This window comes from Polyodon spathula, chromosome 16 (assembly GCF_017654505.1).
Source record: "Polyodon spathula isolate WHYD16114869_AA chromosome 16, ASM1765450v1, whole genome shotgun sequence".
Lineage (NCBI taxonomy): Eukaryota > Metazoa > Chordata > Actinopteri > Acipenseriformes > Polyodontidae > Polyodon > Polyodon spathula.
Genome location: NC_054549.1, coordinates 34107791 through 34135252, shown reverse-complemented (window position 1 = coordinate 34135252; position 27462 = coordinate 34107791). Strand labels below are relative to the sequence as shown.

Below are 27462 nucleotides of genomic sequence, written 5' to 3'. Positions count from 1 at the left end.
ATTCTGCAGGAAAATACATTTTAAAAGTTTATAAATAATTTTAAACAAATCTACAAACGTTATTCTAACGTTAACAATGAATCAAGGCAAAATTAATATGCAAAATAAATCATTGTTTAAATTAAACGGCTCTGTCAAACTCCATTAAGAGCTCTTTTCAATTGTGCCCATATGTAGTATATAGTGGAATTAATATGAATTTGATAAATATACCTATTTAGTAGGTGTTAGTGTTTTGAGGTAAACATTTCTTGCGGTACCAATACCCAAGTAACGGAGGAATCAAAATACTGCAGCTGTGAATACAATTCAAATTTGGTCATTTTATTACAAATAGCCAAGAGTGTTTTTAAAATATAAATCTGTAAAACACATTTTATCACATGACTGTACATGTAATTTATAATATTGAATCCAGGAAAGTTACAATGCAGCCAAAAGACCGCCTTTTATACAATAGCCCTTGGCCACAACAAACAAAATGTTGGCAGTACTGCTAAAATCTTTAATGTCTAAAGAAAAGGGGGACAACAATTACAACATTATCAAATATGGGCAAAATACATACAGAACTGTACAATAACAGCATTGTAAGTAAAATGGTTAGCTCGAAACTGTCATCATGTTGAACGCTTTGGAAGAGTTTGACCTTCCGATTCTCAGTTCCCCCTTACAGCTGATCCTATCCAACGCGTTCCCGTTCATCGCCGTTGGCGGCACTGACTCGTAAAGGACACAGATTGATCCATCTTCGCCTATTCGGTAGGAAACCTCAAATGGATCGACCCAAAGAGTAAGTTCACTGGGTAAAAGAGAGAACAGTTGCTGGCGGTTGAGTCCGACGGCGCAGGCTGCTTTTCCTATCAAGGGATCCATTTTGTGGTTGATCCTTATGCATCGGTATCCCGAACCCCTGCACGGAGCCTGTGGGAACCAGTGATGCTGGTAGTGTTCTGTGGACAATAAATAATACATAAAACCGTTAAAAAGATATCAACGTAAAATTTAAAAGCACTTCATAAATAAACAAAATGCTCTGAACATCCTCAATGCTGTAGATAACATTCACGGTATATGTATGCACTGGAAAACAGTCGATTGACAAATGAAATCCGACGCGCTTCTGTAGAAGTTACACACCTCTCCACATCCTTGAATGTATAAAAATGTGTTTCTGTTTTCTTACCTCCCAAAGCAGTTTCGAGAGACTGACTAAACAGTTGGAGCCGTTCGTCGGAGAGGAGCCCAGTTGTCCTCAGAAACCTGGTAATAAACCCCACAGCAGTAGAGATCTCCGTCTTCATTTTATCGAGTAGGTAATCTTATATTTCTCATCAGCCGTTGAAAATCAAAAAATATGTATTTTCCGCCTTTTCTCTTCCCGGGATCGAATTGACATGTACAAAAAATCAGTTTGGAATGGCAAATGAAGTATATTATCAACAGAGATCAGTAATGTGTGTGCTTTTCTTTGGCCCCTCGAGAATTAACAAGCAAGGCCAAGCGACTTTTGTTTCTCCTTTGTCCAAACAAAGCGACGAAACGGTACCCCAAAAGCTTCCTGAGAGACAAATCACATAACAACGGAATGTGCAGACTTTCTCCTTGAACAAGACTTGAAATTTAATGGTCAGGTTCAAATTTTAAAGAATGAATTTTGCTTTGAATACGGAGTGTTTCTCTCTACACGTCAACACCAAAGCTCGGACAACCTCCTTAAGATCATAAGGCTTCAAAAAGTCTCTCTCTCAGCTGGTAAACATTCCTGCGCGTCACAGCTCCCAGCAACCAATCGAATTGTGCCGTCTGCCGTGAGTCACAATGCTTTATTTAGCAGCTTGCGCGTACACAAACAGTAAAGCTATAGCAGCCTTCCTGCATGTAAACATGGCTTATTGTTTAGGAAAATTAAATAGCAAGGTACATGGTTTAGGGTTGATGTGTACAGCTGTTTATCTATTTAAAAAAAAAAACGGTTAAATATGTCGTAGTCTGTATTAAAAAGGTAGCTTGTTTTTTTTTTTAAACCTTAAGATTTCTTTCAAGAAATGTGGAAGGATACTGAACAAATAAACCAGTGAGGGATGAAAATATAATACAGACCATGACACTCAAAGAAATACCTACTTTGTTATTGTAATTTTAAACACTTGTATTACGGGTGTGTTTGTTTTGTAAATAAGAATGGCCTGTACTGAAAATGCTACCTGTTTAATATTTAAAAGCTGATTTATTTATTTATTTTGCTACTATTGAGAACTATCTTCTTGATCTAGCGACTGCAGGGAGGTCTCCTGTAACGTAGAACCCAAAGTGCTGAAACGCAACTAGAATTAGCAATCTTACATCGACTATGAACTCACACTTGCGACATGTCCTCAGTTTGTAATTCATAATAGTTTTGTCCTATTTTACGGGCCGTAGATGTATTTTTGGCTCGCCCAGTTGTACTTATGCTCCAATTAAATGCCTGCTTATTCAGTTCTGTGTTAGAAGCTGCGAAGTGATTCGATCCTGCGCCAGCAGTTGTTTTTGTTGGTTGCTGCAGATTGCTTTTTAGTCTTGCTTGTCACACGGAGTTTAAAAAAAGTCTACGCATATAAATAGGGTTTCTGTGTATGAACAATCAGCTGGGACATAATTCACTCATCATCTTTTTACAAATCAGGTTAGTATTTTGTACGCTAAATTATTTGGAAGAAAAATACACTTTTCGGAAACAATATTAGCTGTTTCAACAATTGCTTAATGTTTCGGGAACAGCTAATTGCCGTTCTTTATTGTTGCAAAGTTGTTTTTCTAACAGTACGCGGTCCCTAAAGCAGGGCTGTGCAAAGTAGTTTTGCACTTTTAACTTAATTCTAAGTTACCGGTATGCAGTACCTCCTAATGATGGATCCAGAAACTCGTGCCGACCATTGTCTGGACCATGGTTAGAGCGCCCCCTTTCAATTGCCTGTCTTGAAGTAAACTCGGTGTTACCGCAATCACTTCTGTGTTTTGCATGTAGAATGTTACAAGTTGAAGCAAGTTTAATTGATTATGTTGGGGAGATGTTGTGAAGTGTGCATTAAATAAGATTATGCTATCTGTCTCGCCCTGTTTGTAATGTATGTTTGTCTCCACTCTTTTTCTAATTTAATTGTTACCAGGATGTCCACAAACCCTTATGGGAAGAAAAAAAGCTTTCAAGCTGGAGCTTCAGGATTTTCTTCCTCATCCTCCTCCTCTTTCAGAGGTCCTGCAGGAGACCATGGTACCAGCTTCCCACCAAACAAGCGCCACAAAGGGCATGATGACAGAATGGAGCCAGCAGCTAATGCCTTTGAGGGTGACGATGACTTCACACAAGACGACTTGGAGGAAATTGACATTTTGTCATCCCAGGCATTTAGGATTGAGGGTTCAGTGGTCCTAAATGCAGGTGTGCAGAGCAGACCAAATTCCACAGCCACCTTTACACTGGGCAACAGTCAACACAGGAGCACAGGTGCTGAATTTCATAACTTGGGCAGTAGCACTGGCAACTTAGCTGAAGAACTATAGAGGTCTCAAATTTTATGAATGGAGTGTGTAAGTTGACCATTGCTGATCTTCTTCATAGGGACTGGCAGTACGTCAAGGAAAGAGATGGAGCAGTTTGGCTACGAGACAATTGAAACACACCATGCAGAACTAAAGGGAAAGGTAGACAATTGCAATTTCAGTATTAATAGGATTTCGTTTATATTATTGCCCTTTGAAAAGCAAGAAACTAAAAATTATGACCATAATAATGTAAATACTAACCCCCCCCCCCCCCCCAAATGTCCTGTTTTTGTTACTGCCCAAGTTCTGTCGGTATATAGTTTTCCTTGAAGTGGTCAAGATTTCATACTAATAGTTTTTTTCTGTTTCTTTACACTTGGTCAGTTAAAAGAAGTGGAAGATAAGCTGCTGCTGAAGACTGGTGAAATCAAAGTGCTGCGGGATTCACTGCGACAGATTGAACAGGAGCGGGACCAGCAGAGGAAAGCTCAGCTCCTCGAGGAGAGGGAGAAAGCCCAGGCTCACAGTGACAAGGAAAAGGAATTATTGAAAAAGGTCAACCATGCACACCAAGTGACAGACACTTTCCTTGAAGGGCTAGAAGGGCAGAAAACATTGTTATAGTTCGGTGGGAGAAGTGTGTCATTACACTGTAGTAACCTCAGAGGAAGAGTGCTGGAAACAGCACAGCCTTTGGTTTATTATAGGCACTGATTCCAAATTAGAATTAGAATTAGTCTTAATTAGTCGTCAGAATACAGTATGAAATTGCTAGACATGTAGACCAGACCATGGTTTCCCCTCCCTTTAAATTATTACACATTTCTAAACAGTTTAGTTTTAAGTAAAAAAAAAAAAAATGTAAGGGCAATTCATTCAACTAAAGGTTGTAAAAGATGCACAAAAGTTGCACTTGCTTACCAAATAATAAACTTTTATTTGTCCGTTGAAGCCAGATTTGTAAAACTTGTTTCCTTGATGGTTGGACAGGTGCAATCCCTGCAGTCTGAACTGCTCTTTAAAGAAGCAGAGGTGACTGAGATGAAAACCAAGCTCCAGAGCTGTGAAAGAGGGACTACATCTGCAGCTGTTTCTGTTTCAAAAACGAGGTAGGCAGTGTTGCAAAAGCATTTAAGGAAAATAATGGTATATTTCATTTTGTACTGATTGGGAATTTCAAAAGGGTTCAACCTTCTCATGCCACTTTTATTAAAAATGTTCATTTGTGTTTTTAACCCTAGGCAGAGTTCTTCTGGGATGTTGAGGCAGGATATCGCTGCCTCTCCTTTGGCCACTCAGAATTCATTCCTTACCAAGGAGACCTTCGGTGCTGAAATGGCTTCAAAGCACTCACCATTAAAGGATCAGGAGATCAACCTGGGCTGTTCTGCCAAGGAAGGTATTGTTCTGTACACTTTGTTAATAAATTGCATGAAACACTTAAGGACCACCTGTCTAGGGAGGTCTGACAAGTTCCTGTATTTCCCTAGATCAATCTCTTGGAAAAAAAAAAAAAAAAAAACGTGCTTCACTATCTAATAGTGGGCCTAATATGCTTTGTAATGTGTAATGAAATTCAGTCCCAGCATGTCTACCTTTTATAAAACAAGAATGAAATCCTTTTTGTAAGATCTTAATTGTTAAAATAATCTTCGCTATCAAGAAAAAATATATACATTTTCCATGATTGTCTCCATAATTTAAAACAAAACAAAACATGGAACTATCATTTATTTCATTCATTATGGCATGAATTTTATCTCCAGTTTGAATGTTTCATTGGTGTTTATCATTAAAATGTGAAGGGTGCAGTCCTTTGTAATTTTAGTTCAGATTTTCTTTCATTTTTGTCTCCTATTTTAGATGAAACAATGTCAGAGACAAAAAGTGTGTACTCCTCTGATCACAACAGGCATCCTAAAGGTGATGTTAAGAGTTTTTTTTTAAATCTTTTTTTAAATTATGTTGTGCATTATCTGATTTTTGAATATGTTTTTTTATTTTCAAAATGTAGTCATGCCATGCATGGATGGTTTCTCATCTGTTATGACATAAAGAAAATAAAATAAAAATAAAATGTATTTTTGTTTTCTTTAGGATCCATTCTAATAAACCTCCTGCTTCAGCATCCCCTGGGTCCTGGCTCTCTAGGTCTGTGTCACCTAATCAGCGTCCGCCCTGACGCTCTATCTGGCTCCTTGTCACAACATGGCTGCTTCAACACGTAAGCATAGTTATATGTACAGCAATGTTTCTTTGTTCACCTGCTTAACATTAATCACTTTAATTTTACACACTTAAGCAATACTTGCATTGCACCCCTCGACATGTAGTTCTTTCTTTACATATATTGCTATCATTTGTACCAATGTGTTTAATAGTGGTTCATCATTGAGCTCCAGTGGTTGGTCAGCAGAGACTAAAACAAGCCATAGAACTCACAAGGGTTTCAGCCAAGCACAGAGTCTGGCCATCTCAGGACTTAACATGCTGGCTCTCGACCAATACCTTCTTGACTCTGCTGAAGAATCCCTGCAGCCTGGCACACGCAGAAGCCACTCAACTGCAGTGCACCTTTTACCTATAGTGGAGTATCACGTTGGTATGTACTGCTGGGCACTACAGGCAAAGGAGATTTCTGGGAGCCCACTGAGAAGTTGCCAACCGTCATCCTCCTCTTCTGAAGGAAGTCTTGGCTCCAGTGCTGAAGAGTCCTTGTCCAGCCTTGAGGAATTTGCAGTTACAGCACTGACAGTTCTTTATCATTTAGTTTCCGAGAGCAAGGAGGTTGTACATGCTCTGCTTTCTCATCAGCCAAAGGAAGAGGTTCAAGAAAGCGATGCAGCTTGTCCGAGCAATAACAAGCTGGGGCCTGCCAGGCTTCATGAGACTTCAAACAAGCCTGTGGAAGCTGGGGACCTCCTTCACCCGCTGTTGAAGAAGCTATTGCAGCTCACAGATCCAGCTTTCACAAATACTCCCCGTCACAGAGACACTGTGTTGATCCCCAGTTGGAAGACTTTGAACATGCTGGCTGAGAGTGCTCCAGAGGAACAGTTACTAAGGTAAATGTTTCCAACACATTCCCTTAAGAGGTTATGATCTAATTGTTGAGCATCAAATTCACTATCTTCCTGTGTTGAGTTAGACACTTTTTTTAAATCTAGTGATAATTGGTGAAGAAAATGAAAAATCTTCTGTAGAGAAAGAGGAGATTCTAAATAGGAACTAGTGTTATGTTAAGGACAATTCTTGAATAGCCTTAATCAAAATAATTATAAATGGTGATAGCCTAGCTGATGTAGTTTGACAAGAATATGATCCCCTTTAGGTTAAACTTGTAGCCAGGAAGTTCTGCATACTGTTTTTTAGCGACACCCTCTTAATGAGTTCCTCTTCTCCTCTGTCTGCTCCAGTCCCACGACTTGTAAAACAAGTCCTTAGCTGTATCTCACAATGTAACAATTTAAATGATCCTTAACATAGTGACCACGCTCCAGATCTGTGTTATTAGGTATTTTAGTGCATTGTGAACTTAAATCCTGCAATTATCTTTTAACAAGCCAGTCCAGGTAAATCTGTCCTGAACTAATTGCACTTGTCACAGCATCAATAAATCACATCTGAGCCTCTGCATTTAGTGATAGGAGTTGTTCACGCAGCGATATGGGAGGAACAGCTTGTTAAACATCAAACTATTGGCTCCTGGTTATTGAAATAATATACTTTTATTGAAGGTTGTTCTGCGCACTCTGGCACCCTCACTCTGAGCTGCATGATATTTGTTTCAGGTTCCAGGTCTTCCTTAGCAGCCAGGCTCTGGTGCGATGTTTGTCCCCGGACTCTTCATGTGCTGTTGTTCAGCACGCTGTCAGACTGCTGGCATCCACAGCCACCCACAGAGATGTGACCGCTCAGCTCGGCTCTCACTTAGGTGAGGTCATTTCCACTAAGGGATCCCTCCTGCTTGCTAATTTACACTTAGTCGGATTGCAGAAGCTTGACTGCTTTCTTCCCCCATTTTAATATCTAGATTAGTACAAGGATGGGGCACTTCGTCACCTCTAAAATACACTAATAAAGAAGAATATAAATGTATACAATAAACGTTGTTGTTTTTTCCTTGTATTTTTTTTATATAGAAGATTGTCCCTTCATCGCACTATACCAATATATCACTTCCCGACCTGACAGATCGGCAGCTGAGGACCTTTGGATTCAGCTGGAGTTGGGGGTAAAGCTGTTTTTTTTTTGTTGCTGTTTTGATCATCTTCAGGTACACCTAGTGAAACAAAAACCTGTAAGAGCATGTTGCGTTTTCTATTTGGAGAATATTTAATTACATGTATAACCAACATTCCCAAATAAGGAGCATCATTGCAATACAAAAACAAATGAATATCCCTGTTTTAAAATGATTTTATCTGTGCTGTATTACGACAGGTTGTCAGGTTCTTAACCCAGCTGTGTGCACAGAGACCTGCCAACTGGAGGGTTCTTGTTGATTCTCCTTGTCAGTGCAACAGTGAGGTAGGCATTAGCATAGGGAATGCAAAGCAAAGTTAGCCTGCTCTCATTGATCGATTTTCTCCATGTACAAGGTTATGCAACAAAATCAGTCTGGAAGTGTCACATACAGCTAGTCAATATTTTAACAGCATTTTAATAAATGCTCCATTCAGTATAAATGGTTTTTAAATATATATATATATATATATATATATATATATATATATATATATATATATATATATGTCTTAATTATACAGATAATGTGTGACATCTGACATTAATTATACATAGTGGAATGAGCGTGTCTGAGTGCCTGTGTACACATTTCAGACTATACATTAATTGTTTGGAGCAGTTTAGTAAATGGATGTAGTGTATTTTCTCGGTTCATTTTGACAGGTTGTCAAGACTCTGGTGGTGATGTTGCATCGGCAGTGGCTTTCCATTACTGTGCATGAAAGAAGTATGGAGAGGAGCGAGTGTTTCTGGCTCAGCCCTCTTGTCCAGCTCTTCAGGGAGGGGGTGCTGCTGCTGCACTATCTCTTCCAGAGAGACAAGAACTTCAGCGAGCACTGCCTGGAAGTGTTGCACCTGTATGACCAGGTCATCCCAGGAATCAGAGACACCTTCTACAAAATCCCACAGCTCGTGGAGAGCGAAAGTGAGTGACTTAAACGTTTTCTCCAAAAGAAAAGGATTAGATTTTTAATTGAAATTGTGTATCGGATATGTTACACTAATGACGCCCTTTGCCTAGCAGTTTATTCAGTGATTTTAGTAAAGTTTATTCTTCGTAGATTATATAATTGAGATGTGTTTTTATTTTTAATTTTTATGTGGTTTCAGAATTGGCGCTAGAAGAAATGTGCCCTCCCGAGACAGATGCGGAAGACATGGAAATGGACACTGGGCCCTAATTTGACACTAAAGTTGGCCACATACCATTATCGTCAATTTCTAAGCTCTGACTTTTTAATTTCGCTTATATCTTGGCCAAACAACAATGTTTTATTTCACAAGCTCATGTTTTTTTTTTAAATTGCCTTACCTTGCAAGACTCCTTGCTTTACCGTATCAAGTAAGGCTACTTTTATTTTAGTTTACTAGAATGGTGCTTTCTTCCTGGACAACAACGTACTGAACCTTGTTCATCAAGTTTTTTTGCTACAGTTCCGTTTGCACCAAAATGACGTTTCTGTCAGTTACATTTCTTAAGTAAGTATTTTGTGAAATAAAATATTAGTTTTGGCCTGAATTGACACCTCTTGTACAGAAATTTGTCATGATGCTGTTTGTATTATGTCCCTTGAATACTGTGACCATGAATGAGTGCCTAACTGGGCTTGCCGTGTGATGTAATACTGGCTTGGGCAGCACTTTTAAACAGTATGTGTGTGCTCAGAATACATAGTACAGGTTTGGACCAGTATCTAATTAAATTAAAGTAGGAACATCAATTTTACCGTCATATTTCTGACAGCAATATCTGATTATTAACATAAGTTCTACTACTTTTTTAAATCTTTGTTGTTTCAATAATATATTGTGTGTCTTTGCTAACTTGTGACAAATCTTTTTATACAGAAATGTTGGGTATATAGGAAAAAAAAAATGGACATGTTGAATTTATTTAGGAAAACAAGATTGTTCTGTAGAACTGAGGCAAAAAAAGTTGTTCTGTTTACTATATAAAGATGTATTCATGAAATAAACGGGCACAAGAAAATGTGACAACTAACAGCTATGTACAGTCAGAAGCATGGATCTTGCAGCCACAGTAAAGGCACTTTATAAAGGCAGTTCAGGTATGTCTATGACAGAGAACTATATCAATATTCACACATAAAACACAAAAAAGTAACACAGTGTCTCAACTTTTACAGTGACCCCTAAAACATGCCTTTACAGATAATGACTTAAGACCTACTAGTCATTTTAAAGCTTGAATTAGAAATTGTACTTCCATCCAGGTGGCATTTTATTACCTAAACACTGCAAGGCATTTCTTGTATTTTTTTTTTTCTGTTGTCCCCATAAAAAAGTTGGAATGAAGTGGTTTTCAATTTTAAAAAGAAACAGTCTCCAGCGTGCGTAAACCTGAGTAAACAGTGCAGAAAACATGTTCTGTAACAGGCCAATTCAACCCGATCTTGAAACAACGGAAAGAAAGATCATCCTCACAAAATACACAGCAGTTCTGTCAACGTCCTGCAGGTTGCACTACAGTCTAACTAACCTCACTGTTACAACTGTTAACCAAAATAATAATTGATGTACGCGTATTGAGACATTTTGGTATCTTGTATTTCACAATAGCAGTTCAAATGTTGGTGTGTAAAAAAAATAATAATAACATTACACCTTTTAGCATACATTTGCTTTTTCCCTGACCATCACAACTTCTGAGTAAGTTGCAAGGACACATATACCAATAATTTCCACAGGAGCACGGTTTCAAACACTGATTTCTAGTATTATCCCCATCCCAACATTGTGTGTATCACTGGATCTTATAAGATGGGAGTGTTTCCATCTACCTGTTACAATTTTGGACTTGTTTTATAAATATTCCCTTTCGCAAAAATAATTGGAATAAACCAACATAATTTTATACTTCTATCTATGAAACCATATTTTATCTATATCTACTTTTAAATAATTCACTAGAGGAAAACTTCTGAAGTGCTTTTTTAGAAGGCAAATAAAAAGCAAACAGAAAATATTCCAAAAAAGCCAAATCATCCAAGGATAACATATTCATAAAGTTCTCTTGTTGTCACTATATTCCTACACGGATAGCAGGGGCAGATCAACAGTATTGATGATGCGTTTGGAATTTGCAGATGTCCATTTCAGTAGCCTGGCTTGTGTGGGTCTATGTAGGCTGGGTTGTAGGCTGGCTGGTCTGGGTTGTAGGTCGGCCCCGAAGGGTTGCAGTAGGGCTGATTGGTGTTATATCCCTGCTCAGCTGGGGGATAAGGAAGGGCTCCCATACCAACTGAAAAGACACCGACAACCCAGTGAATATTTCACAGTGCATTACGTCTAATTAAAAACTTACATACATACAAATATATATTCAGAATATTCTTACCCATATGAGTGTAATTTTCTATTAATATTACACAAATATACTTTCCTGACAGCACTAAAATATTGCATGCTATAAAGCAAACTGCCAAACGTACGTGCTTGTTTTTTTTAACTTCACAACAGTAAATAAATCACTCAATCATCAATTGTTTCTTATTTTTACACAAGACCTTTGGTCTTGGGAATTACATTTAAAAGCGTTAGCCCACCAGTAAAGTTTCAGTATACCCCAGTGCTCTATGAACAAGGCAGAAAGATTCTTAAGACATCTGATGCCTTAAAAAAGTGTGCTTTCAGCATATTGGAGTCCACAGTATCCCTGGTCTGGTGAGGTTCTTACCTGAGACAACCTCTTGATAGGGAGGAGGTAGCCCAGACACCTGGGGTGGGTAGACTGGTGGGTACTGCTGACCGGGATAGGGCGCTGTGGGCATGGATGGGTTTCCGAAATGTGGCTGGACTGGCACTTGCTGGTAGGCTGGGTACTGTGCTCCAGGGTAAGTCTGACCTGCAGTAGGCTGCTGTGGATATGGCACTTGCACCACTGTAGTAGTGGTCGTTGCATTATCTGCAATGACCGCTGTGAAAAACAAAACCCACAATGTAAAGAGTTGTGCGAGTTATTAACAAATGTGCAAACTGACAACTGGCGGGGGGATTTTCACTGTGGCGTATCACTGTATAATGTTAGGATGGCCATTCATAAGCAGGGCCGTAGTAGCAGTTCTTTTATTCAGACTTAGGGGCCCTTAATTAGCATTCTGTTGCGAATAAGTAGGTTTGGTACATTTGCATTTTTCTTTTCATTAAAATATTTGATGCATTTTGTACTGAAGCAAAAACTATCCCTCTGAGTCTGACCCTTAAGCACTAACCCCACTTTTTCCAACTCTTATTTAATTTGAAAATGAATGCATATATACTGTCAGTTTTTATAATACTGCCCTTTTATCTAACATATTTAGGCCTTACATTTTGCCAGTTGAAACAGTGCAATATATTTTCCAAATATGTTAAAATCGATAAATAACTACCCTTTGTTGACTGTCCTGCATTTCTACGGATACATTTTCCATTATCGAAAAATCTCAAAGGAAAAACATACAAATACCTGCAATAAACCAAACAGTCCAATCAATGTGGCTAAACTGTAAACGGAGAAACAATGAACCAAGTGTTTCTCTCACATGCACCCTGCAAATATAAACTACACATGCACCCTGCAAATATAAACTACACATGCACCCTGCAAATATAAACTACACATGCACCCTGCAAATATAAACTACACATGCACCCTGCAAATATAAACTACACATGCACCCTGCAAATATAAACTACGGATTTGCCTACAGACCCTGAAGCAGTGAGGTCTTTGATAATTGCTTGGGAATTCCGGTTGAAACATGATACCTATGATCTTGTGCCCATTCCTAAAACAGCAATGTTTATTAAACTTTCCTGAAAACGATAAGTCATGATGGGTGGAAACCCTTCGGTCTGTCCCCAGTTCACAGAATCAAATCCTAGGTTATCCTCTAACGAATGTGACACAACTCTACATGCAGATTTGTGTGTACTGTAACTGTACAGCCCTCGCTGGTGTTACGATTTTCGGAGGTCAGACCATTAAACCATACTAATTTACTTCTACAGACCCTGAAACTCTGCATACTTAAAAGATGGAAAGTCTTTTTACAGCATCAAAGTCAGGAACAGAATTGGCAGCAGTCAGCAGTGTGCTGGATTATCTCTAAACTCATTCTAGTTTTCAACATTGTCATTGTACTGAATACAAAAAAACAAGCACGTTTGTAAATTCAAGTAAATTGGAATGAGAAACAAAAACCCCTTAATGCAGTTTTATAACACTGTACCAAAAATGCATCCTGTTTTAACAAATACAACATCCTGTCTCGCCAACACAAAAAAAAAAAAAAAAAAAAAAAAAAAAAAAAAAAAAAAAATGTTGAGAGATGAGAAAACAGCTTTCAAAAAAAACAAAAACAATTCTGCATGTACTGAGAGTTAGGATTCCAACTTCTCCTTTAAAAAGACCAGATCAGCAAAATGTATTCTGCAGCTGTAGAATTATGAGGAATTGGAACACAGATATTTAATAAAGTTTCTGCATATGCAGTTAATAAGAAATATGCAGCAATCAGATAATAATCTGAACGCTCCCATCCCTGCAGGTTGTTTAGGACCATTGGCTGTTCACAGGTATTGCATTGTCCTTTAATCAAAGCTCTCCAGCTAAATGCAAGTATGGCATTGTGACAGAAAGACAATGATTCTTGGTGGTAAATCTCCCTCTCGACCTGCGAGGGTGCTAAGTAACGGGAACAGAATACTCTGACTACGTGAACTGACACTACGTTCCGAGGGTAAAAAGGAAGTCGGTCATGTAGGAAAGAGACGGAGCTTCAGTACACTAACTCACTGACCCAGAGTGCAAATGATGTGGCAGCTGCAGATCGTACACAGCAGTTGCAATTGTTTACCACGGGATCATAAGTGATGGTATAAAAAAGGAGCAAGGCAATGTACCTGTTCCTTCGTTTGTGGTTATTATTAATTGACCTGGAAGGACCTGTATTTGTCTGGTGAATAATCGTGAGTGTTTGTTTTGTTCTGTCCATTGTTGTTTGTAATCACTAGATGGCTAACACGTTCCGGAGCTGTCACCTTGGGCCAAAACAAAGCCGGATGAGCACTTTCACTTGTATCATTGTAAACTGTATTGTGCCACAATCACTAATACACGTACTAAACTGACTTGTGTATGTGTTTAATGTGGGGATACAATAACGGGACTATTATTTTGGGACCAGCCCGGGGATTACAAATGTAAGTAATACATGCCGCTGTATTACTTACCAGCATTATTATTTACTGTTTGTTTCGCCGTCAGGCACTGTATTTAAGGAATAAAAATAAACAAACCTTTTTCACCTGGATTACAATTGTCTGTCTGTTCTTTGATGACCTGTACCTGCACACTACTAACCACTTTGTCACAGGCATACTTACTACTGTATATTGAACTTGTACCAGGGACAAAAGGTCCTTTATCTGGGATTGAAAGCAGGCCCCAAACGCTTCACTTACGTCGTGGGCTTCCCCTGCACATTTTGTACAGGCAACAGCAGGAGCATGTGCAGCACAAGATGATGAGGAGGAGGAAGATCACAACACCCACCACTCCGGACACGATCGGCATTACCGAGCTGAAAACCAAACGCAGGAAGAATGTGGTTAAACACCGGGGTCCACCCTGGTGACAACAATAGCCTCCACTAAAATACACCAAAGACAAGAAGAAAGAAACGGCTATTACATCTACTCGAATAGGCAATCCCTGTTGGTTTGTGGAGCTGTTTCACCTCATCCAGGCATTTCCTTCTAAATAGATTAGTAATCCCCCAATAAAATGCCGCCTCTTCAGATATATGCCAGTGATTTTAATGAGCGAGTCGTCTCACAGGATCCGTGGTACCCAGAAATGTTACACATTTCATAGGAATGACAAATGACTGGGGTGGTACATTTATTGCCCATTACTGCCATTGCACACTCAGACCCCTTGTTTGCTAAACTGCTTGGTTTATTTCGATTAACAGTAATGTATTTTTCTTTAACATGCAAAGTGTCTGTGCAAATGATAAACATATGTAGCAGTTCATTAGCTGTTACACTGTTTCCCTGATCTGATCTGGTGCTCAGGCCTCAACTGTCAGTGATGATGCATTACAGTGAGGTTGTTTCTGAAAGGGACTGAAAGTGTGATCAATACTGAAAGTGTTACAAAAGTGAAGGCTGAGGGGAAGTTGCCTGACTGTACTTGTCAACATGTTACACCTGTAAGGAGAGTCAGACACCTACAAAATCTATGTAGGTTGGTTTAGGAAACTATGTAACTAGACCCAGGGTAAGATTATCTTTGGTTTGAAATCAGATCTGTCTCAGTTTTCACTTTTCTCACCACACCTGAATGGAATAATAATGAGCCCTACAGATACACACATACACACAGACATACATGGTTACATAGGAAAATAAGTGCCTATGCCTATATATTTACAGTATATTCTGTTTTGACTTTGAGGCATGTAACCACACATCTCAAAAGCACAACTCAGTTCAGTTTTTGGTCAAGACTGAAACCTAAGCAGCAATATTTCTTCTGAATAAGATACAGTACATAGAAGAGCCTTTTAAAGGAGATCAAACACAGCTAGGAGATATACACATTCAAACTGGATCGGTGTGTTTGTTTGAAAGGTCACACTCAGTTGTACACATATTAAAGGTTAGCGTCTGCCTTGCTTAAATGGTTACACTACATTCTTTACTTCTAAATATATTGGATTTTGTTGTAATCCAGATAAAATCTAGAAAAGGCTTTCAGGTCAATAATCTCAGATAAGGTATTTTATGAGGTTCTAGAATTACTATCAGTAAGCCAAAATGTAAGGTCATTATGTTACCTCATACTGTAGTCCCAGAAATGACTTTATTTAATATAACTTGGCAGAATATCACCAGCATGGTAAAGTCTAAGTCTTGAGTTTTGTTCAACATTTAGAGGAAATTAACCAGACACTTTTAAGAAATATGGCCCAAAGTTTTCCATCACCCTACGGAATTAACTAATTTTGCTTCATAAAGTCGAATGAAGCCTGCTGAATAATGTTGGTTTAACATGTTGAATTACACACCGCTTTGTAGTTTTCCATATGCTTAATGAAAAACTGAAAGAAAAAATGGTTAAAAAAAAATACTGCACTACTGTTATACTTTTGCAATAGCATTTTGTAGTTTATTTGACTACAAAATGCTAAATAAAATATCTAAATTCTGTTCATATAGTTTTTTTTGTTTGTTTGTTTTTTATACTATGTCTCAATCCTAAAATTCCTTGTGACGGTAAACTTTTGGACATAGCTGGTTGCGTCATAAATGTTCATCTACAGTATCTTTAGTGAGTTATGAAATCAGTGGCAGTTTTTTTCTTTTTAGGTTAAATAAAAATGTCTCAAGAGGATGCAGAGCTGTAAAACCACAAGACTCAGTTACCAATCCTTTCCTTCCTCCCTCCCACAGTGAGGCCAAAAAGCCCGAAATTTCAGGTTAGATTTTCCCAGACATTACAAACAACCATTCCTCCCAAGAGCCTTACACTGGCTCGTCATGTTTGTGGATGAATGATAAACAAGACTATGAATGATAAACAATGATGAAACTCAGGTCATGACAAAAGAGGCACTTAAAAAGATAATGAAATGCGTGCTGTCAGTAAGGCTCTAAACCATAATAGTTTGAGAGGTTTTAAAGAAAACTTTCCTACATTGTGTAGGGAAAAAGTTCAAATAAAGTACTGCAAGGTGAGATTTAAAATCTATGCAAGAGATTTAATATTCTGAGTACTTTGTAAGTATATAGGGGAAGTGATTCTGCTAAACAACTAGAGCTGCTATATGCTAGCGCCAACTTGGTAATGCGTCTGGAACATTAGGGGGAAACTGATTGCAAAATCTATACTCTTTGAAACTGTTAAGAGGAATATGAAACAATGTAGGTGAAAAGAGCAAGTTGTAATTTATGCGATATTACAAGTGGGTTACCAGACTAAGAGAGCTAAGTTAAAAGTCACGTATGCTCCGAGATACAGTAGGTATCAATACCAGCGTGGATGACTTGCTTCTTTGAGTTATGCTTTGAAGCCACCTGAACTCCAGAACACTGTGGAGGATACGCCCATACGAATCGGTAGACTGGCCATTTACTTCACTTCTGTGAAAGCTACTCGCTATATTATCTTGCATAACGATAATGTCCAGTATACATGTCACTTTTGATTAACGGAAGCAATAAAACAAACTTGTTTAAGTCTTAATTACTGCTTGGACAACAATCATCATAAAGATACGTTTCCTTACAATTGGCTTATACACATTTTTTTGTTGTGAAATACCACCGCCTCTTTGTACTAAAAGATTTTTTTAATCTTTTTTTTTTACAGGAACTTGCCACGATGTTTCCTATTTGATCAACTAATGAGGATGTACAGTACCACGCTGCAGCACATGTACCTCTCTCACAGCTGTGGTACCACCCCATATGAGTCCAACTGTATTTTTAAACTGAAAATTCACTATTTTAACAATCTGCAACAATGTTTTAGCTTCCAGACAGCATGTTAGACATAGCTAGGTAGACTGGTGTTGTTTAAGTTTGAAAGTTCCCCAGTGACCTGCAGATCAATGTTCTACGAACACTGTGACAGGCACTTCAGAGGTGGAGTTCGAATCCTAAAATGCATTGTCTTCCAGGCTCAGTCCATGCTATCTGAAGAAGGCAGAAGCCGAAATCCTGCAGCTAATTATTAAAGTACTGAGTTTATCAATTATGTTTTTCTTCATTATTTTTAGTGATTGATGAGTATTATCCTGTTGAATCCTGATTCTCCTTGGATATAGAGCTGTTTGCTGTTCCTGAATTCTCTGTAATTCTCAATTTATCGGTACCCAGGCACTGAAATTAGACCGGTTGTGTGTCATTTAAGCGTTTTCATAACACATTGAAATATTATGACAGTACTATTATATAGCAGCACATTTTGCTTAGCAGTACTGCCCACTATGTTTAAAGTCCTCAGAACACCTACTTGTAAACAGTAAAAGGAGGCCTGGTAGGAAAGGATTGCTAATACATTTCCTGAACTACAGGAAGGACACAGATGTATCATTTTCAAACTAGGTACAAAGAAAAAAAAAGTTCCAAATCTCCTCAAATATATCCTTAATACAATATGCCTACCTGTCGTCCATGAAGTCACTCATTGCTCTTGCTGTTCCTTACAAAAACAATACCAGTAGTGGCTGTTGACAGTCCAGCCGAGTTACTGCTACAGCTTTCGTAAACTGTGTTCCACGTGACCGGCTGGAAGTCTTTTTTTCCAGCTGCAGATTAAAAAATAGCTTCCTATTTGATATCTTGAAGCCGGAGGTCTGGCTGCTGCAGTGAACAGTCAACAAATTCTAGTTTGTAGTATCACTCAGGGACACACACCATGAACAGGCAGCTCAAACACAGACTGGGAAGGAGTATCCTTAAAAAAGTGACGGCAGGGTTTTTTTCTGCTCTCTTGTAGATAAATATAGCTCCGGGTTTAGGAGTGCCTCCTGTATGCACACTACTGACATCACGCCCACACAGCTGTACTTTGTAGGCCCACATCCTGATGTCAGCCCAGGCTTGCAACACACAAAGTAAAGAACAACTACAGACTGTGGAATGGGATCCACTGTAGGCTAAGCACATTTACATTTCTTAATATTGTACATATTGACACGCTAATCCTGTTACGTCCCATAATTCTGTTCTATTTTATAATAATTCCTGGTTGACTGTTTAGTCTTCCACAGTCTGCATTCTATTTCATCAGAAATGACTTTTTTTGGCTTGCCGGTTAGTTTACATCCCCTAAAAGCAAGCAAACTCCTTCATCTCTCTTGTCAACAAGCTGCAGCAACAAGAGGTTATAGATGTGATTTTCAAACTACTGCAGAGCAAGGATGCAAAACAAATATGCAAACATATACTGATAACACTTTAGAAGAAACAACTTCTGAAATATAAGACATCGTTTACTTTATTCATTTTGGCTCAAGCATGCTTCATATGTTTTTATCTAATGGTTCTAACAACAGATGGCGGCTTTGGGTTTGTCCAAAAATATATACAGTATTAATCCCAATGTATTTAAAAGGTTTCAAATGAAGACCCCAAAAAATCCACCAACAACAAACTACAGGCCATATTTTCAAAGTGTCGCCTCTATTCTTTGAATTAACTCCTATTTTTTGGAAAAAAACATGTTTTAATGTTACAGAATGAGACACAAGACACAGTGAAAGCGCATCAGAGGATTTGATATATATTACAACTTAGCTGTTTGTTTTTAGTTTTGAGAAATTATTAGTCGTCTTACCTCTTTCAAAAATTAGGAGTTACTTAAAAGGTGGGAGTCAGTGTTTAGAAAATATGTCCCAATTTGTTTCAAATTAAACCTTAAACTTAAAAATGTCTTCTTTTTTTTATCATAACAAAATTGTTAACAATAAAATTTAAAAAAGTGAAAGGGATGCTAGGCAAAATAATCTTAGAGCAATTGCAAATGGATTCAAAGTAACTGTAGTCCACAACACAACAGGGTCTTATGACAACACCTAACTGATCTAAATAAACCCGCACCATTCCTTTCAAATACTCATCACTGCAGTTCTCCCCTTCCAGATAACAAGAACTACTGAATGTGACACAAAAGACTTCACCAGTAAGAGCTTTTTAAACATGTTCATAGCCTGCTATATTTTCAGCTATTCACCTACAACCGTGGAAGTGTACATTCTTATAGCTTATCAAATGATTCATATAGCAATAGAAAGATCTGTATTTGTTTCATTGAAGTTAGAAGCTTTCCTTCTGTAAATCTAAATGAAGTATTCATGAAGGACCACAACAACAAGAAAATAAACACCATCATTTTAATGTACTGTAAAAGGTTTCATTGGGTCTAGCTGCCTTGATAAATAATGTATACTTCCATTAAGCAATGCCCTGCTTATATAGAACAGGCTGTTCTGGTATATATCTCATTAAGGGCCTCAAACACGATATTTGCAGGCAAAACAAGCCCATAAAACAATGAAACCATGCAGTGTGAGGGATTTACCAGAGATTACAGACTGGTTCATGGCAGTAATGAGCCTGATCTATAAGGCAATAGCATTTTAGCTCTTACATTATTCATCTAGGGGAAAATTGTTTTTTTACTCCTTTGCTCTTGTTGCAGTGGGAGGGACATCACGTCTCAGACAGGTTATCGGGGATTACAGGGGTTTTTTATAGTCTAGTCTACATACTATATAGTTATAGTCTACATGCAGGCAGAACAGATGGCTGAGAATTAACTATATTAAATCGAGGAAATATAGTAAGTGGGTGAATTAATGCATAAATGACAATTATACAAAATCATGAAAAGGCTGGTTTCATAGATCCTGATTAGCACCAATCGTGGACCACCCAATGTTACCATACATACAGTAGGTAAGGTATTCCTAGATTAGTGCTACCAGAGTATGTGAAACCAGCCTAGAGTTTTACAGATAGTTTTTTTTTAATGATAGATAAAAATGTGACTGTGGCAGAGCAAAGCTCTGCCCTTTTTAAATTGGCAGGGATGGGGTTAATTTCCCCTACCTGCCTGGATTTATTATGTTCAGGTGGCTGGGGTTGATTAGTTGATTAGGTTAATTAATGACCAATCAGCGCTCAGCCACCTGACATAAAATGAGGTCTCTGCTTCTCATTTAGGAGGAGGGAGCTGAGGAAGCAGGTTGGTGTTTGTGGGATTTGGGATTTGGGATTTGGGATTTGGGATTTGGGATTTGGGATTTGGGATTTGGGATTTGGGATTTGGGATTTGGGCGTTCAGTGAAGGCATTGCCCAGCCTGGAAACCTTTATTTTTGTAAGTTTGTTTTTGTACTGTTTTTTTGTGTTTAAGTCCCTTTATTTTGCCCTTGTGCATTTTTATTTTGTTTTTATATATAATAAAAGTATATATTTTTTGAACTGCAGTCTGTCTCTGGGCCTCTATCCACTCACCAGCCTGTCACAGTGACATAAAAGGGGTGTGTTTATTGATTGAACTTTATTCTAAGTTGATATCCTTGTAACAATTCACTTGCATTAAACCCAAATGCATTAAAATAATGTAAATGAGTTACTCTAAGTGTAGAGTCTGAATTTTTTCAATAAAGTGGAAGCCAGGTCAATTATTTTGGTCTAGGATTATTTATGTTTTTGTTACCCCTACCTACATGGCTTCTGGGTATGGTCTGGCCTAAAACTAGTTTAAAAAAAAAAAAAAAAAAAGTAGAACAAAAGATAGTGAAGTAAAGCATGATGTAAACAAATATGGTGAAACACAGCTAGGGTAAAATGGGTCGGAACCCCAAAAGTGTATCCCAGTGCATGCTTATTTAAAGTAGCAATGGCCCGCAATCTTGTTCTATTTTATATATTGTAGTTCTTTGTCTTCCATAGTTTAGCATCCAGAAAACAGCAGTTTCACCCATTTTCAAACCTGACTAAATAAGCCAAAATAAGCTTGCTCCTGCTACAACAGCACTGGTATAGCCCCTGTTCTGTAGTATGGATAGGTGACAATACCTGGATATCTTAGCAAGTAAACAAGAAATAACAATTCTCAAAACTGTCAAGAGTCATTTTCATTTGATCAGCTCATGAGCTCCTCAAGATGTCAGCACATCTGCAAATTCTATTATACAAGCTCAACACGCAGTAATGCAATACAGTGCAATCACTGTGATGCATAGCAAAATGACCCAGCTGTCTAGCAAAAAGCGATTTGATGTATTCTATCAATGGTAGAGAAAAGACAATAATCAAAATGAACACACCTTGCTATTGGAATTTATGAGCAAGCTCCAAGGTCTCCCATAGTTCCTTCATCTTAAGAAAAGCAGAGTCTGATTGCCTGTTTTATTAGGGGATTCAATTCCTAGTGGCTGCCTGGTCAATGAACTACTACTGTGAAAGCTAACAAATACATCAAGGCAAATTGCCCCAATTATCCCAACAGTATGATCAATGGAATGGATTTTCAATAGATGTTCAGGGCAAATGGAGTACTAATGGAAGTAACCTTTTGGAAAAGACAATGGCAGTGTTTACAAGCACAAGTCATGACAGTTTTCCTCACAACCTGTTTGCCGTACTTTTCAGGAAATGTGTTGCTATGTAGTTGATTTAGGAAAAAAAAATTGGCCATACCAATGCAGATTACCAATGTAGATTACGAAATTCATAGTCATAGTCTGTTTACTAAGTAGGAAAAGAACGACTGAATATCGTGCGGAGAGCTTCATGCGTTGCCATGAAGATAAAAACATTAAACGTGAGAAATTAATTCAAGTGTTGTCGCGCACATTCTGAATAACACTGCGCATTAACTACTGGTTTGTCTGGTTACCTTTCCAAACACACGCACGCACACACACACACATGCAATTATATACAATATAATTTCTATCAAGTACAAGTTTTACTACTTAGAATTTATATTTGTGTCTTTGTGTGGAACATCTAAAAGTTAAATTTCATTAACACCAGAACCGCCTTTTACAATACGTGTTTTTATTTTGAATATAACCTACAATATACATTTATATATAATCAAAATATCAATAGGAGAGATTTCATCTTGAAGCTAGCTACAGCGGTTCAGCAGAAACATTTCAATCAGAAAACTGCAAAACTGCAGCAGCTCAACCTGGAATATGTGCTGTGAGTGACACACACACAGGAGAAATCATATGTTATTTTCATTTTAGATTAAAAACAACTTTTGTTTTACAGTAATTTTGCAAAGTCAGTTCAATGAAGAAATATGTTGTGCTCACAAAACCTTTGAAATAGTCTGGTTTGATTTCAGATAATGATTAGTGGATCCCCTGTTTTCTGCCAGGTTCTATTGCCAGAATCTTAGGTTATACTAGTAAGGAACGGTGGGTTCCACATACAACCGTAAACACATTGGACATTTATTAAGTAAAAGGAGAATAAAGGTAGTCATTTGTAAAAGGGAGATAATAATCCCAGTTAACCAGTATAAAGTGGTTTGCCACTGCACAGCAAACCAGTGCAGCTAATATTCTAGCCTGAGATAACAAAAGTCATGTATTAACTTTAAAGATATCAAGTCATATCCCTTGAATGTAAATGTCCTTATAATTTCTAAAGTAACAAAACAGGTTACTTAAACATGGACTAATATATGCCATATATTCCAGGGAATCAAATTGTTATAATTTATGTATTTAAGGAAAAGCTGACATAACAAACAGTATCACTAAATTGCATTACTTTTGTCAGCTGGTATTATATATCTACACTGATGAAATGCAAGATTCTACACCTTGAAATATACTTAAGAAGTCTGTCAGGGGCTAATCTGTAAAAAATGGCATTGTTGTTTTCAGACCTCATGTACTGCCCTTGATTTACAGCAGCTCCCAGATATGCTTCAAGTTCTCATCTGCTAGTGGATTGGGTGGGTGGGTGAGTGGGGGGGGATGCCTTGTTGTTGGTGTCGGTAACTGCATGTTTTGCATACCATGTTTTAAGGTAATCTTCATACAGTTCATCGTTTGAAAACTGTTTGAATTCTCAAATTTAAACAGGTCCCGGCTGTGGGATCCGGTGTAATCCGACACAAATGAACCCCTGGAATCTATGATATCAATGCAAATCATAATGTCATTCAGAAAAACAGTAACTTTAAACATCCACCTACTTTGTGTGACAATTCAATTGTGCATCATTGTCAAATTTAATAAAATAACTGTTGCAACACAATCGGTTCTCGCAGTCACCACAGCAGAACTGAGAAAAACCACAGTCCTGCTCACTGTGCCACTTTTTATATCGGTCCAAGTAGGGGATACAACTGTCAGAAAAGGCTGAAAAAAAGAAAAAAAGTATTATTATTATTATTATTATTATTATTATTATTATTATTATTATTATTATTATTATTATTATTACCATTATGCAGATTTTACACAGGTATCACAGACAGTCATGACAGGCAGGTGGTTATTCAAACTTTAGACAGGTGTTTTTAATAGTTTTGCACTGTACTGATCTTCTGTTGGGTCAGTGTGGAAAGTGGTTTGACGAGCAAGAAGAAAACCTTGGTTAGAACTCCTGAACAAGTGATTCTTTGGCAGCATCAAAGCTCTTTAACCAACCAATATTTTGTAACCTCACCCAATAAATGTGAAAATCAGTGAAACATGAATCTATAAGCCTGATCAAGCCTGAAACATACAAACCCCGACCTGTCAGCCTGCAGGAAGAATCATAAATACTAAAAGCTTCCAGTGACAGATTTAGGAGGGGCCCTCTGCCCTGATGCATGCTATCTAATTAATGGCAGGGTTTGTTTAAATGGAAGGCTTTTTTGGGTGTGGCCCACTGTTGCAACGTACTAGTAATTCACCCAGTTGAAATTAAAAGCTGCCAGAAGTTGAAAAGCCAAGTAAAGCTCATGCATTCCAGCCCACAGGGTATGTGGGTGTAAGAAGACGTCCCAATGACTCACAGCCAACCACTGCTCCAGCTCCTCCTTCCCCATTAAAACTACAATGCTGTCTCAGCCTTCAGACATGCATAAACCAGCCCTGAGATTATTCACTTTAAAAGCTTCTGCGCAACAATGCTGGGAACTGGGATGCCCTTACACACATTGCCTGTCAAAACAAAGTTCAGCTGCAGCACAAACACAGTACTTTCAATCTGAGTAACATGTACAGAATATAATTTAGTTAATGCAGGGTTCTTGCACAGGGTTCTGTTAATCCCCAATATAGACATTATGCTTTCCTAACTGCACGGTACCATAAGTCCCCTGCAGTGGCAGATCATAAGAAAAAGCTGACTGAAATCTTGTGGGCGACAGTGTTGGAGAGTGTGGGCATTTGTTGCTGTAAGTGGCCACAGGTTTCATGCTGTTTGTTCGCCAGGGTCGAGTCATTTTATTTTCATTTAGAAAGCAATAGAAAGAATGGGTTATAAAGGCTTTATTGGTTTCACAATTTTGCATTCCAGATGTATAGCTGTTGCACTAATATAACACACTGGCTTCAAAAAAAATAATAATAATAATTACACCTATTCAACAGTATACACTGCCCTGGGCTTGGTGTAACAAATGAGTTTCCTAAGAGCTAGTCTTTCATTTCACCTACTGTGCGTGTGTCTTTTCAGTTATTACCCTGTTCCCTGTTCCATAAACCACAATGTCTAAGCCTAGATATTTTCCCCAGGGTCAAACCTTTTTTCAGACAAGGAATGCTTCACTGTTGAAAACTGTTTTGTTAAACTGAAATGTGCACTGGCCTAGTTTAATATTGCAGGACACATAAATTTAAACTGAAATCCGTGACCTAATAATAACACACCAATGTGCAGACCAGCCGTATAGTGTGGGCTTTCTCTTTTAAAATGTAAGAACAGTCTCTAATACTCTCTGAAGCATCAGTTCAGTACCATTGGGTCTAAAAGTTTAATTCTGAGAAAGAACAAGTGGTTGGAGAGGATTACTATAATAAAAAAAAATAATTTGGGGACTATATACAGTAAAGGGAGCAGATTCCTTTTTTTTATTTGACGTGATGTGGCAGAAGAAGAACGCAGTCTGGAATACTGCATTATCATTCAGTCAGACATTCATTCACACATCTCAAAACTAATTAGCAATGTTTACTGCCTTTCATACAGAATGGCGTTATGATTCCACAGTGGAACCATATATTAACCCTTTAGATCCTGGAGTACCAATGCTCACAGTACACATTGTCCCCTTAGTCTCGATAGTCATGTTTTTATTACAATATACTGATGATATAACAACAATAATAATAAATCAAGAAAAACGCAATTAAAAGGTAATAAATCATCATTAAGGAGCGGTCAATATCAACACATCTTTGCCACTAATATATAGTGATCAGTGTAAGCTCTGGCTGTACGCAATAATTCAAAATAAACTGCCAGTTTACAGAATGGTTTTGTTTTTGTATTGTATTTATTTGTTCCAATTTCTCCTAACTTCACCGTAGTGCTGTTTCTCACGTCTGTTTCAACATAATTAATATAATTCTGTGAGGTGTCATAAAAAAGACATGTTATCATAAGAAAATAAAATATGATATGAAATATAACGCAAATATATTATTCTCATTATGAGATTATGTTAAATTAATTGTTTTGTACATGTACATTTAGTCTTCAAAACATGATTTTCATAACAGAAATGTTATCTCCAGTAATAATTCTGTAACACAGCATTTACGTCAATTTGTTTTCAATATACATGCACTTTAGTATATGTACAACAAACAACAATAGACAATGTTCAATTTACTCTGAACTGCTAGTACTGTCAGATCTGAAAAACAAACATGTATCATATACAATACTTCTGATTCTGAAATGATTTCTTGAGTATCAGTATTTACAAAACTTATACTGTACAGACACTGTAACTGAATTAATTGAAAGCCCATTTGCGCTGTTATGATCAACTAGACGCAGTTGTGAGAAGACATTTTGTAATGTGTGTCGCTCCTTCCTAACTGCACCTGAAGCAAACATAAGTCTCTGTCAATTTAAGAACATAAGAAAAAGAAAACCATCTTACCAAGTGGTATAAAAGCTGCAGATAAGATTACGATCACACAAGAGCTCGTCCCCATCGTGAACGGTCGCTTTCTCGATCTGACTTCACGTTCTCAACTGTAGCTCCAATGTGTAATAGGATATTTTTTGCACGCCCCCTTGCCGTATTAAAAGGAACATTGATCTTTTTCTACAGCAAATGTATTTATAATTATTATTTTCCAGAATATTGAGGATGCTTTTAATACAACCGTGACAATATATTATAATAAATAACATAGTGACCATTTTTCATTTTTTTCAATGGGCTCATCCAGTTGATATATTCTGTAATAACCGACCCGCCACCAGCAACAGAGAGCGCTACCTTTCAAACTGAAAGAAATTCAAACAGAACTTTAGAACTCTGTCAGGGAAAAAAAAAAAGCTCACTAGAGATTATAAAAAAAAAAAAAAAGTTATAATCAGTTATACAACTATAGAACTATACAGTGTTAGAAACATGCTGACAAGACTCGCCCTCTTGTGTTCAGTCCTTGGTTCTTTTTTTTTCACGAACTGAAGTAACTTCTGACCGGTTCCAGCCTGTAAGTAACACGGACCGGTTCCAGAGACGTACATGCATCTTCTATTTCTTATATTTTAAACTAATATTACAAATCCACATTCCATTATATGCATTACTAGTGCCCAAGTGTCTCATATGGAAAAAAAACAAAACAAAACATACGTCTGAATCACATCTATTTTATTATAGCATAGTCAATTCCTCCACGATGTGTTAGGTATTGATGTAATGCAAAAATAAAACAATAGATGGCGGTCAATATTCACCTTTCCATCAAGTAAAACCCGAATTACCCAATGACGTGTACACTACATTTAGCTCTAGAATCAGTGTGTAGTACAAAAACGCCCTAAATCAATTAATCTAACTGAACTGGTATGTACCCGTAAGCAACAGTCTTCAAGTGGTGTACACAACATATGCATTTCATAACATGAATATGTTACCATTATTACTAGTACTGTAATCTTAAAATAATAATAA

General features: G+C 37.7%; 3 protein-coding genes across 5 annotated transcripts; 1 reads left to right on the top strand and 2 right to left on the bottom strand.

Moving 5' to 3' along the window:
* Window positions 1-303: 303 nt before the first annotated feature.
* LOC121328210 (protein BTG1-like) lies at window positions 304-1728 on the bottom strand. Its single transcript, XM_041272760.1, has 2 exons — window positions 1187-1728; window positions 304-953 (listed from the first exon to the last, which is right to left on the bottom strand). Exons 1-2 carry the CDS (start codon window positions 1302-1304, stop codon window positions 604-606), a joined length of 468 nt encoding a protein of 155 aa, XP_041128694.1. The 5' UTR covers window positions 1305-1728; the 3' UTR covers window positions 304-603.
* Window positions 1729-1872: 144 nt separating this feature from the next.
* LOC121328705 (ATR-interacting protein-like) lies at window positions 1873-9549 on the top strand. Of its 2 annotated transcripts, none has more exons than XM_041273678.1 (14): window positions 1873-1881; window positions 3153-3490; window positions 3605-3687; window positions 3913-4083; window positions 4519-4637; window positions 4770-4927; window positions 5392-5451; window positions 5626-5752; window positions 5910-6593; window positions 7320-7462; window positions 7671-7762; window positions 7972-8058; window positions 8440-8701; window positions 8887-9549. In XM_041273678.1, coding segments are annotated over exons 1-14 (2397 nt in total). In that variant the 5' UTR covers window positions 1873-1879; the 3' UTR covers window positions 8958-9549. The 2 variants fall into 2 exon arrangements, with proteins under 2 accessions (XP_041129612.1, XP_041129611.1); XM_041273677.1 differs by lacking the exon at window positions 1873-1881 and adding an exon at window positions 1906-2668.
* Window positions 9550-9813: 264 nt separating this feature from the next.
* LOC121328706 (protein shisa-5-like) lies at window positions 9814-26536 on the bottom strand. 2 transcript variants are annotated; one of them, XM_041273679.1, is made up of 5 exons: window positions 26434-26536; window positions 23524-23689; window positions 14245-14363; window positions 11474-11713; window positions 9814-11038 (listed from the first exon to the last, which is right to left on the bottom strand). In XM_041273679.1, the coding sequence occupies exons 1-5, from the start codon at window positions 26486-26488 to the stop codon at window positions 10893-10895; spliced, it is 726 nt and encodes a 241-aa protein (XP_041129613.1). In that variant the 5' UTR covers window positions 26489-26536; the 3' UTR covers window positions 9814-10892. The 2 variants fall into 2 exon arrangements, with proteins under 2 accessions (XP_041129613.1, XP_041129615.1); XM_041273681.1 differs by lacking the exons at window positions 23524-23689; window positions 26434-26536 and adding an exon at window positions 17956-18244.
* Between the last annotated feature and the right edge of the window lie 926 nt (window positions 26537-27462).

What these genes read in the sequence shown, in the direction of transcription:
- LOC121328210 (XM_041272760.1), bottom strand. Translation starts at nt 1,304, where the DNA reads ATGAAGACGGAGATCTCTACTGCTGTGGGGTTTATTACCAGGTTTCTG. An exon ending in TCTCGAAACTGCTTTGGGAG is followed by an intron (nt 954 to 1,186) that starts GTAAGAAAACAG and finishes TATTGTCCACAG; the next exon opens with AACACTACCAGCATCACTGG.
- LOC121328706 (XM_041273679.1), bottom strand. Translation starts at nt 26,488, where the DNA reads ATGGGGACGAGCTCTTGTGTGATCGTAATCTTATCTGCAGCTTTTATA. An exon ending in CAATTGAATTGTCACACAAA is followed by an intron (nt 14,364 to 23,523) that starts GTAGGTGGATGT and finishes TTTGGTTTTCAG; the next exon opens with CTCGGTAATGCCGATCGTGT. An exon ending in GTGCAGGGGAAGCCCACGAC is followed by an intron (nt 11,714 to 14,244) that starts GTAAGTGAAGCG and finishes TGTTTTTCACAG; the next exon opens with CGGTCATTGCAGATAATGCA.
- LOC121328705 (XM_041273677.1), top strand. Translation starts at nt 2,619, where the DNA reads ATGAACAATCAGCTGGGACATAATTCACTCATCATCTTTTTACAAATC. An exon ending in GGGCTGTTCTGCCAAGGAAG is followed by an intron (nt 4,928 to 5,391) that starts GTATTGTTCTGT and finishes CTCCTATTTTAG; the next exon opens with ATGAAACAATGTCAGAGACA. An exon ending in CTTGTCAGTGCAACAGTGAG is followed by an intron (nt 8,059 to 8,439) that starts GTAGGCATTAGC and finishes TCATTTTGACAG; the next exon opens with GTTGTCAAGACTCTGGTGGT.